This window comes from Pyrgilauda ruficollis, unplaced genomic scaffold (genome assembly GCF_017590135.1).
Source record: "Pyrgilauda ruficollis isolate IOZ18807 unplaced genomic scaffold, ASM1759013v1 scaffold161, whole genome shotgun sequence".
Lineage (NCBI taxonomy): Eukaryota > Metazoa > Chordata > Aves > Passeriformes > Passeridae > Pyrgilauda > Pyrgilauda ruficollis.
The window spans coordinates 389,681-401,408 of NW_024514876.1; the positions used below are offsets into that span (position 1 = coordinate 389,681).

At 47.5% G+C, this 11,728-nt stretch overlaps 1 protein-coding gene across 1 annotated transcript; it reads right to left on the reverse strand.

Moving 5' to 3' along the window:
- Window positions 1-1,366: 1,366 nt before the first annotated feature.
- LOC121351073 (pre-mRNA-splicing factor SLU7-like) lies at window positions 1,367-3,342 on the reverse strand. Its single transcript, XM_041462933.1, is given in 2 exon segments — window positions 1,367-2,116; window positions 2,380-3,342. Coding segments are annotated over 2 exon segments (1,713 nt in total).
- Window positions 3,343-11,728: the final 8,386 nt, after the last annotated feature.

Genomic DNA, 11,728 nt, shown 5'->3' on the forward strand with positions numbered 1-11,728 from the left:
GCTCATTTTCCCTCCTACCCCAGGGGTACCGAGACTCAAACCGCGTGAAGAAACAAACAGCCACGAGCTCGGAACCAGAACTTAGTTGTGTGCCCGTGCAAAATTTCCTCCGGCACGATTAAATTACCCTCCCCACCGACGGCGCGGGGCCGGCCGGCTGCCGCTCCATGGCGAGCCGTGGCGACTGCGGGGGCTGGCGTGGCGAGCGGCTGAGCGGGTCTGGTCCTGCAGCAGAGCTCGTAAACTGCAGCAGAGCTCGTAAACTGCAGGACCAGCGGGGCCCGACAGTATTTTTGTAGCCAAGCTTCATTCCGGACCCAGCGGCTCCCCCGGGGCTGGCTCCTCTGTCTGCGGTCCCCTCAGGCTCCAGACCGGGAGAGCCGCGGGCGCTTTGTGCCTTTCTAGCGTTTTCTGGAATTTTTTTGTTTTTTTTTGTTTTGTTTTTGTATTTTCCCCCTTGCGGTGTGTGGTTTTTTGGGTTTGTTTTTTATTGACTTTTCCCCTCCTCTTTTTCAACCGCACGTGTTTTAGGGGGCAGAACAGAGGTGCAGCGGCGCAGGATGGAGCCGCGGAGTTTTCCCTTCCCTTTCTGGGGCGGTGCCTGCCCATCAATTGGCTCATTTATGTTTAATTGCTGTTCATCTAAGAGACCTGTTGTAGATATGTAGATATGGGCTCTGTTCCTTTCTTTTTTTTTTTTTTTTTAAGCAAAACACGATTTATTAAAAGCATAGCTCCTGATTTAAGTATATAAAAAGCTAAACAATTCACAGTACATTTAATGGTGCCTGTGATACATTTAAACAGGATGTTTCAAGTCCACCATACCTCCTCCTAGAATTGGAAAAGAAATGACAGAAATACCCTTTTACCAACTCACAAAACTGCAACTAGAGGTGTCTACAGTGTCTCCAAAGTGTCTGGTTTGTAGTTTTTAACATGTGCTGCACAAGAATGTCTTAATCCAGACAAGTCAGGATTAAGTCACTGAAAGTGTTGCTGGATATTCTCGTTTGCTTCCCCATGCTGCTGCTTGATTTTTGAAAATTCATTTTCCAGCTCTGACACGGGGCCAAATTAATGTAGGATTTCAGTCAGAGCTCCTTCAAGGACTTAAAGAGTATGTGTTTTATCTATGCATATGTTACATATGTGTGTATATATGTGCCTGTATTTGTACACATACACACACATTTACAAAACTCCACTAACTACTGGACTGCTCATGTCTGCTAAAAGAAGCTTTCACAAATTTCTTCAGAGCACAAAAAGGTTTCTGCCATTTCAGACGTGCAAAATTAAGTGTCTAGAGAGTCGTAAACAACTGTGAGAAAAGCCTTGTGTACTGGAGTGATGCCTCCTGTGATTACTGCCCAAGGAAAGAGGCCATGGGGTCACCAGGTCTCTGCCTTTTCATTCTGTAAGCCTCCATCTCCTCTTCTGTTGGCTCCCTGGTTTCATACTGGCTGTTGTATGGTCTCTTCCTCTCATCTAACTGCATGATTTTTTTGATGTGGAGAAGTCGAGCCTCTTCAGCATTCAGAGCCTTTTTTAGTTTTTCTTGCTTCTTTTTTTTTTCACCCTCACTGTCAGAATTCGAGCTCTTCTTGTGCTTCTTCTTTTTCTTCCCTTTCTGTTTCTCTTGGTGGATCTCCATCAGTGTTTTGGGTTTTGTCATGTGTTCTTCCTCCTCAGGCTGCTCTTCCATTAAAGTTGCCTCTGTATCAGCAATTTCTTTCCCAGTTTCCCCTGTACAGTAGGAGTACTTGACAAAGGAGTGACAGCACTTGTAACCCCACTTACCTTTCCAGTAGGAACCCCAAATGCATGTATGGTTGTTGATCTTCACATCCTCCTCATACTTAGAACAAGCAATAGCTTTCTGCTGTCCTTTGATGACTGTTCCATACCTGGAATACTCCACATAATCTTCTGTTGCAGCTAACAGCAGTTCAGCTGGGGGGGCATCTAAATGTTCCTGTCCTCCATACTTCTCTAGGATGCTTTCTTTCTGCTGGGCCTTGAAATCTTCCTTTTTCTCCTTGAAAGATTTATAAAGGAGCTCTAATTTTGTAGGCTCTGCTTGAAGATGAACTTCAGAGCCTTTGTCCTAAGCCTCCCAGGCAACGAGCTGAGTCTGTGCCATTGAAATGGCATCGGCTGTGTAGCGAGCAAAGTTGTCACCTGCATAACCAACTTCATCTGGATTCTTGCCTGTGTTGGCATAAGGGCTCTCCCTCATTGCTCTTGTTTTGGGATCATAATAAGCAGAGTTTGGATCTAGGTTCCTCAAGTATTTAGCAATATCTTCCCGAATACGTAAATTTCGGGCTGTGATGCGTCTTTTGGAGTCAAAGTTCTGCCCAGGCATATATAAGCCTCCCAGGCAAAGAGCTGAGTCTGTGCCATTGAAATGGCATCGCCTGTGTAGCGAGCAAAGTTGTCACCTGCATAACCAACTTCATCTGGATTCTTGCCTGTGTTGGCACAAGGGCTCTCCCTCATTGCTCTTGTTTTGGGATCATAATAAGCAGAGTTTGGATCTAGGTTCCTCAAGTATTTAGCAATATCTTCCCGGATACGTAAATTTCGGGCTGTGATGCGTCTTTTGGAGTCAAAGTTCTGCCCAGGCATATCAATGTCTTCTGTGTATTTGTCTTCATCTTCACTGCTATGATCTCTTACTGTCTGTGAATTTGATTCCTCTTCTCCCCTCTGGTGTCTTGGGGAGTTCACTTGCTCCAGCTTCCCTGATGCCAAGTCCTCCTGAAGCTTCTGTGCTTTCAGTACACATTTGGCCAAATCAGCCTTGGAATATTCCTCAACAATTTTCATGTGCTCCTCTGGGTCATAACCATTCCACCGGTCTCGCTTCCCATCATAACCAAACATCAGCTGAGGCTGCACGTGTTCATCTGGGGCAATATTCATGCCTGTGTGTTTGGCTCCAGCTTTCCTGGGTCTCTCCATGCAGTCTCTCTTTCCGTGTGTCAGTGCCCCGCAGTTCTCACAGGCTCCTTCGCGGTACCTCGTGGCCACAGGGTGCTCCTGAACTCCTCGTTTGTACCAATCTCCAGAGGAGCTGTACTGCTTCTGCTTCTCTGGCTGAGGTCTCTGATGCTTCAGTGTGGGTCTCTTAGAAGGATCTATGTACCATGGTACTGAGGAGATGTACTGAGGAATGTGAGGGTTGATATCTTTTCCTTCTTCATCCACTTCAGCAGGTGCATTCCCCAGTTTTCTCTGTTCTTCTAATTCTTTCTTTCTCCTCCAGTCTTCCCTCGTCATCTTCTTTGGTTCCTCCAGGCTCACATTATTTGTCACTCCTGCACCTGAGAACATTTTGGATTTCTTCCTGCCAGGCCACAGCACCACCCCACAACACCCCTCTCCCCTGTGGGCCTGTGGCTCTCCTCTTCTCCCAAGATTATTTACAGCAATTAATTTTAAGTTCTTAACTATGTCCTATAACCTTGAATTTTATCAGCAGCAGTTCTTTAGATTATAAATAATTAGATCACAGCAAAAAAACTTTACAGCTGAAGCAGACAAAGTCAGAACAGGCCCTGACAGCCCCTGGGTCAGGGTGGTGGCACAGTCCAATTCACTGGTGGCTGCCGCCCTCCTGCAGTGCCAGCTGTGGTTCTGGTAGAGCAGGGATCCTGGAGAAGGGTGGAGTGTTCCTCTGAAGGTCCAGTGGAGGCCTAGAAGGGTCTGATCTTCCTCTCGGAATGCAGTGGGAAAAGGCGGCTGTAGTGTTCCAAGCCTCAGATTATATCCAGGTAGGAATGCTTGGCTCCTCCCCTGGGCAGAGCTTCTCACAATGGGATGAGGGAATTTTATCAGCCATGCAGTGACACTCAATGGCCCATTAACAGAAGATAATTCATAATTAATGGCCCATTAGCAGAAGAGATCTCCTGGAGGGAGGATGAGTCCTGGAAGAGATAAAGAAAACTGCCCCACCTGGTGCTAACAGCTGGTGATAGAATATGTACTCCTGGTTACATCTTGCACTGCAATCTAAGACAGCTAAATATCACTTTCTGCATTGTAAGACGTATAGTTTCTTTCTTTTAGGAAATGACTCTGACTAAAACAGCTGTGATGAAACACTGGTAAACACCTGTTTCTGGATAAAGAAGGTACAGGGTGTTCACCCTTGGTTTTATCAAAAATTCTGTTGCTTGTTACAATCTCTGCTGTTTTATCTTCCACAGAAGAGTCAGTTATGATTCTACATTATGGCTGCTATTGATTCTGAGCTGTTTTGGTGTTTGTTTCATTTTGCTGTCATAGTTACATGACTATTTAGAAAGGTGTTATCTCAACTCCCTAACAACATGGTTACATGGTGTATTGATTACATGATGTGAATTTACTGATTTTATAACAGGCATCATTCATAAGATGTTATTACTGTAGTTATAGCCAGCTTCATATATGCTTTAACATCTCTTTGTGTAATTATCTAAAAGACACGTGTCATTTCAGGATCCTTTCTTCTTCTCTAGCCACTTATGCATCTCTTAGACCAGCTGAGCTCTCTGGCTGGTCCCTGCACTGGCTCTGCAGTTTGACCCAATGCTGTCTCATAATTAAGTATTTTTCAGAGTTCCAAGAAAAGCTACCTGAGCTTCGTTGAAAGCTTTTTCCAAACTGTTAGTCTGTGGTTTTTCCCAGTTATTACAGAAGCACTCCAGCAGTTTGCTGTGTTTGAAGCATCTCCATCCTGAAGGAAACTTCAGAGGGATCCAGCTGCTGGATGATGTGATTAGTCCTTAACCCCAAGGCCTTTACTCATAACTGCTATTTTTAGGAGCCTTGTTTTAAAATGTGTTTAGGGAATTCCCTCCCAATTGGAGCCTGGGTGGTGGCCTGGCCTTGGGTCTACCTGGATGGAGAATTTGCCAACAAACCCAGATGTTTTCTGCATCAAAACTAAATTCAGGTTTGACTTGACAATTTGACCCTTTATATATGACAGCTGAACCTATTTTTAGTGTGAGCTTGGGAATTATTATCTGGAAATAATTATCCAAGCCCTCACTAAATTGAGGTTTGTCAGCTGTTTGCAGACTCTGGGATGATGGTACAGTATTTCAGAGATTCCTAATTACCTAATTTCACATGTATTATTAATTATGTGTATTATCTGAAATATTCTTAATTGTTGTATCTGACTTATTCCTGATTGCTGTCAGTTTCTTGTTCACTACGTGTATTGTTTTGCCTTGATGTTTATTCATGCTCATAACCAATGACATGCATCTCATTAAAAAAAAACAAAACAGGAAGAAGGGGAATTTAGTGCCTTAAGAACATCCAAATAATGTAATATGTACATTAGAAGTTTAGACAACAAATAATTTTGAATAGTGCAATATTTGCATTAGAAATTTGGAAAAAATATCATCAAATTTAAATCCCAATTGAGTGTGCTAGCAAAGCCTAAATTTATTAATTGGCTTCAAGAGAAGCTCTGCTTGTGTTTTATCAGCAGCAGGTTCAGAGCAGTCACCTGTTCATTCCCTCAGACACCAACTGCCTCTGAGAAAATGAGGCCAAGTGGAAAGAGAAACAACCTAATCACCCTGCAGCCTTCATGGCCAGAACAGGAACAGAACTGGGACTGCCAAGACACAGCTGTGTCTGCAAACCACAGCGGCAATTTGTAAAGAAAATTTGTAAAAAAAGCCTGATCTCATCATCATGGTACAGTGTTCCTGCTACCCTTCTTCAGCTATTCCCTGTTCCAGGATCCAGGAGGACAATCAGTGATGTCAAAGATCAACATTTCCAGCTAATGGACTTTAAAAACAATGGCCATTTATTTCCTTTTCCCTAAGAGATATTGGGCATTACTCTTTTGTTTGCTCATGCTGGGAAACCCTGTGTCAATGACTTGATAGAATTTGATTAATTTAAATGATTGTAAATGGTCTTTTATGTATCTTATCCCATGTCTAATAGGTAACCAGTGATAACCTTAATGATACAATACCCTCACAAGAGTGAGCTGTTTTAACATCAGAACAGAGCCTTTTTTAAATTAACAAAAAGGGTGAGATGTCATAGACAGGAAGAACTATAAAAGAAAGGCCCTATGAAATCAGGCCTCCCTCTGCTAAAACTGCCAAAGCTGGCCTGTCATTTCTTCTAAGTGCAGCTAACAAGCACTTTGCAAGTTCCCATGTGAAGCTATTTTACAAATGAGGAGTTTATTTAACACAAAAATCTATTCTGCAGGCGAAAAAAACAAATGCACCTGTGTAAACAATGAAATTTGTCCCATGAGAATCCACACAGGAAAAATGTAAACCTATCTAGAGAGAGAAAATTTGATAGCTGTATACAATGTGAATGAACTGAGTTTCACTTTATTGCTGACCAATTAGGTTTAACACAGTTCCTTCTGATATTTCCTACAAATATGAGCTTGGTGAATAAAGAATTGGCTTTCTGCATGAAGAAAATGGAGTCTGGGCTGATTTATTCCATCAGTAGAGATGCAGCAAAAGAATACAAGTCAGCAGCAATTAGGAAGGTTAAAAAAAGAAAGAGAAAAAAGAAATCCCAGCCAAATCCCCTTTCATGTGTCCAGCCTGTTTGCATTCTGGGCTAGAATAACGCTGATCTGACTCACTGCTGGCATTAATGAAGTTTGCACCTCTGGCTGAGCAATTTAATTTATCTCAGCAAGCCAAAGCTCATTATAACTGTCCATAAATGCTATCAGATTAAAGCAGCATCCTTCAGCAATCTCAGGGATTAAAGCAAGGAGGCATTCACGTGCCAAGGCTTCCGCTGGAAAGACTGCAGTCAGAGCATGTGTGCTGGAGGCTGAGGAAGCACAATGCCTCAGTTACTGCTGCAGATTTCCCTGTGGGGAGGCAGTGATCTGAGCCTCTGAAGCACTCCTCTGGAGGGGAGCAGCTCCCTTTCCTCCCCTCTGTCTCTCCAGACATCTCTCCTCAGGGTTCATCAGGCCCAGTGGCAGCTGGAGAGAAATGGGGGTTCCATAGGTTGGTCACAGCTGGTTTCTCTCCTCCAGGGAGCAGGAGGCTCCTTGGAGAGGCACTGCAGCACGGAGGCATAAAAAGAGACAGGATGGGAGGAGGAAAACAGCTGATTGTGTCCTGCTGGATGTGGGAACCTCCTTGGCACGCACATCCTGTCCTGGGCTGGATGCAGCTCCCAGAGCTGTGCTGGCCTTGTCCTTGTCCTTGTGCTCACCTCGCTCTGGTGGAGCAGTGCAGCTCCCACGCACGGTTCCGTGGCTCCCCTTGTGCCAGGGCTGAGCTCCAGCACACAGCTCCAGCTGAGGGTACAGGGCAAGCCCAGCTGAGCCTTCCTGGCAGAGGTGCTCAGAGGAAACGGCTTCTTCAGCACAGGAGTGATCCCCACTGCCTTCACATTGGAAATCACGCAGTTTTGCAATTCTGTTTCATGTGGAGGTGAGGTGGACAAGGGATGAACAGAAATAAACGCTCAAACTTTTCGTTTCTTTACCATTTAATTAAAAAATGAATTGCATATCCTGTCACTATAAGACACGAAAAAACATGGCATGATCACACTGCTGTTCTTGAGGAAACGAGGGCAGTTTATTTTCTGACTCCAACATTTATAGATTTCCAAAAGTGACAGTGGATTGGAGGGTGACAGTGCCACCTCTCCAATGACACTGGACAAACCGACAGTCCATCAAATTTCTCCTCCTCCATAAAAGAATGCAAAACAATAAGTTCTTTACAGAAAGCATGCGAGAAAGTTGGTTACAAGAATGTAAACATCAGAAGGCTTAGAAAATCTTAAAATATCAGGGCAACAATATCCCAAACACAAACTGGAGAAAAAGCAGATTTTAAAGTCTCCCTTTCTGCAGGCCCAGCACAGAGAGGAGCATCCTCGAGGCTGCGTGTGCCCGTGGGGCTGCAGGGAGCAGGGAAGGTCCCTGAGGGATGGGCTGGGCTCAGGGGAGGGCTTTGCCTCTGCAGCCCCATGCTGTGCCCTGGTGGGCTCCAGCCCCTCCTTTGCTTTTCTCTGCTCCTGTTCCTGGGCTGAGCCAGGGAAGCACCGAAGCACAGCAGTGCCAGAAGCTGCCAGGGCCCTCAGACAGCAGCAGAGGCGGTGGTGCTGCAGAGAAAGCCAGGTGTGAAAAACACCAATCACTTGGTTTTAGAATTTTAAAAGTTTAATAGTAATAAAATGGTTATAAAAATAGTAATATAGTTAGAGTAATAAAAATTTTGACAATTAGGATTTAGGACAATATGAGACAATAAAAACAAAGAGTTACGGATGGTCTGGGTACCTCTTTCTGGGCAAAATAAGCCCGAAAAAGGACCCACGTTAACAGAGATTAACCCTTAAAAGCAACAGCCTGTTGGATATTCATGCACCTCATACATGATGAATAAATTCCATTCAAACAAAGGATTCTGTCTGGTCAGTGTCAACTTCTTCCTCTGAATCCTGGCAGTTCTTCAGGGCTGAGGAGGACAGGGGTCGCAGAAAATACAACATTCTGTGCACAGCTGGAATCTGGCCCCATGCCATTCACTCGTGCTGCATCCTCAGCCTCTGCTGCTGGGGCTGTGCAGGGGAGGAGGCTGGAGAATTCCCTCAGCCTTTGTGGGAGTGATGCTCTGTGCTGGGAGGGTTTCTTCAGTCTGCTGCCAGTGCGAGGAGCGAGCTGCCATCCACCGAGCTTCAGTCAGCGCTTGACAACTGCCTCAGTTTTTCTGTGATCAAAACAGCAGGCAGGGAGCTGCAGCTGGGAGTGGCAGCTGTGTCTGAGGGGTTCTGTCAGATCTCCTCCACCTGCTGCTCTAGCTGTCAAATCTGAATGTCATTTTCTGTGATACAGGCTCAGTAAGTGTCACAGGAGGCACAGCACTCCTCGTTCGTGTGATGCAGGTGGGACATCTTGTCTGTGTGTCCCTCTCTGTGCATCCTGACACGCTGCATGCAAGGGTGAAGAAAAGGCAGAGCAGAAGCAGGAGGAATCTTTCTCTGGGGTTCCCAACAAATCCAGGCAGATGGATCGAGGTCAACACTTGCTGTAGAGCCAGGGTACCAAACTGCAGAGCCCTGAAAGGGGCTGTGTGGGTCCCAGCACCCCATGGGGGCTGACTGCAGCCCCACAGCTGCTCCCTTGCCCTGGCCTGCAGCTGGGGGAGCAGGGGGGCTCGAGGAGTGTGGGCAGCTCCAGCAGAGCAGGAGAGGGGGATGGTGGCACCAGGTCAGGCCAGAGCTGGAATGGGGAGCCCCAGGTGTGAGCACCTCACCAGCAGCCAGCCCCTGGCCACCAGTGGGGTCTCAGGGAGTCCTGCCCTGCAAGGTGAAGCTTTTGTTGCCCTGAGCCTCTGGGGTTCTGTCCTAATATAGCCCTGGGAGCTGGCACAGGCAGCTCCCAAGACAAGAAAACTGCTGCCAGTTGGCATTTTTTATCTTTTGCCTGGTCATTGTTCAAATGTCCTTGAGAGCAGAGAGGGAGTGCTAGAGCCCTTCGTAGAAATAAAGGACAAGGAACAAAGGGCCAGGCAGGGGAGCTGGCACTGCTCCTACTGTGGCACATCCTCCTCAGCCCCTTTCAGGAGATCAGGGGGGACTGCAGGAGGCTGGAAAAAGCAGGACAGCAGCTTACAGGGAAGTGCAGGGCTGTTGGAAAGCTGTGTCTGGCAGAGAGAGAATGACAACAGCTACCTCGGTGGCCTGTGCCCAGCTCTGGCTGTAAATCACAAGTCAGCACCATTCAGAATGGCAGCAAAACTCACATTTGGAGAGCTTGCTGGTAAATGGGCTATTCCAGCAAGCAGCAATTCCACTGGGAAAAATAGTTTTGTCTAGCTAATGCTCCCTTGCTGTTGTGCACCAGCGTCCTGCCCCAGTGGGCAGTGCCCACTGTGCTGGGGGTGCCAGCTCAGGGTGTGCCAGCTGCCCGTGCCCGCACAGCAGCACCTCCCTGCCTGCTCCCCAAAACAGCCCAACTCACAGCAATTCCAGAGCAGCAGGCAGCCAGGACTGACCTTAACCCTGCTGCTCCAATGCAGTGAGAAAACGACCCCAGCAGGACACAGAGTGACCTGGGTAAGGATTTACAGGGACAATGTTACTGGCTGAGCTGATAAGGAAAAGTCAGAAATAGGAAAGAGACCAAGGCAGAAAGAGCATCCTGCCCTACCACAGGGACCTGCCACATGCAGAAATGTCCCTGTCCTGTCCAATCTGCTCCAGGGCTTCACACAGCTGGAGCAGTCTCGCAGAAGAGGAATCTGACTTCCCAATTCCACTGCCTTCAGTGACCACTCAGTCTCTGAGGGTCCTCCCTGAACTCTGGGGTCCATAAAGGCTCCCTTTGGACCAGCATCCACCTTTGGTTTCATCCACCACAAGAGCCCTGACAGCTGTGAACATAAACCACTGAAAGAGGGAAGGCTAGGAAAGCTCCTAGGAAGAGCAGTAGAAGACAGAGAATTGTTTTGACAGCTTCTTTCTAATTTGGGGTGTGGGACATGCCCACGCATCAGGAAGGCACATCTGTATTTCTCAGAGCTGACCAACAGCAAACAAAGGGTGAAGCTGTACTCTGATCTTGCTGTGCAACTGGACATGATTTCCTCCTTGTTCCCACTGCAGCCACCCCAACACCCATAAATCTGCCACACACCATGTGCAGCCTGCCCCAGGCTCTGTCCTCCTGCCTCCTTTCCTGTCTTTGTGCTCCTCTTCCTGAGCGGCCCCAGGCACTGCCAGGGTCAGGGCAGCCCAGCCTGGAGCGTGGTCCTGCAGGACACAGCCATGCAGAGCTCCTGCAGCCCAGCTCAGCAGCTCACACTGGGTTTCCTGCAGCCTGCAAAGGCCCTGGAGATGCTCGGGTTTGCTGACCCATGGGCCAGCCAGAGCTGTCACAGGGCTGGCAGTGCCCTGTGCAGGGTTTTGCTTGGCTTGGGAATGACACAGAGATTTCCCAGCACACTGATTATCCTCCAGGTGGTTTGTGTTTTCTTTTTGGGCACGGATATTTTTCTGTTTTGGAGCCTCTCTGATTTGCTCGCTTGAGCAGCCACGCTGCAGTGGCTGCGGGTTGTTAGGGATGGGCTCACCAAGACCAGACAAGCGAGGTGTGGATTCTGGTGTGCTCTGCACTCACAAAATGGCACCGAATCGGCATTCCCGATGGAAATGGGAGCGTTCACACATTCCCAGTGCGATATCTGGGAGCTGACAGGGACCCGAGCAGTGAGCTCCTAGAGGAGGCTGATGTCTGCTGGCAGAAAGAGGCTGGATCCAGCCATGTCTGCACACACTGCCTAATTTATTTGTCTTTAGCTGCAGGATTAGAACTCAGTTCCTCCCTCCGACCTCTGTGCAGCCCGTGCCTCCTCCCTGTGGCTGAGCCACGGCCACTGAACTCCCCGCAAGCCTCAGGATTTCCGCACTATAAATCCTAGAAGGAGCTCAGGGAAATGATGCTCCAGCAAAACTGCCATTTCAACCATGTCCCAGGAAGGACGCAAGCAGCGTGTTTGCTCGAAAGGAATCATTTAGGGGAAGAAAAAAAAAAAAAAAAAAAAAAAAAAAAAGGAATATAAAAGACAAAAAAGCGGGGTGGTGGAGAAGATGCGAAGATGCTCCTTGGCGGCGGGGGCTGGGTACGGCTGGGGGAGCGGGCCCGGGGGCTGCCCGGGGGCTGCCCGAGCCCACCGCCACGCCCGCCGCC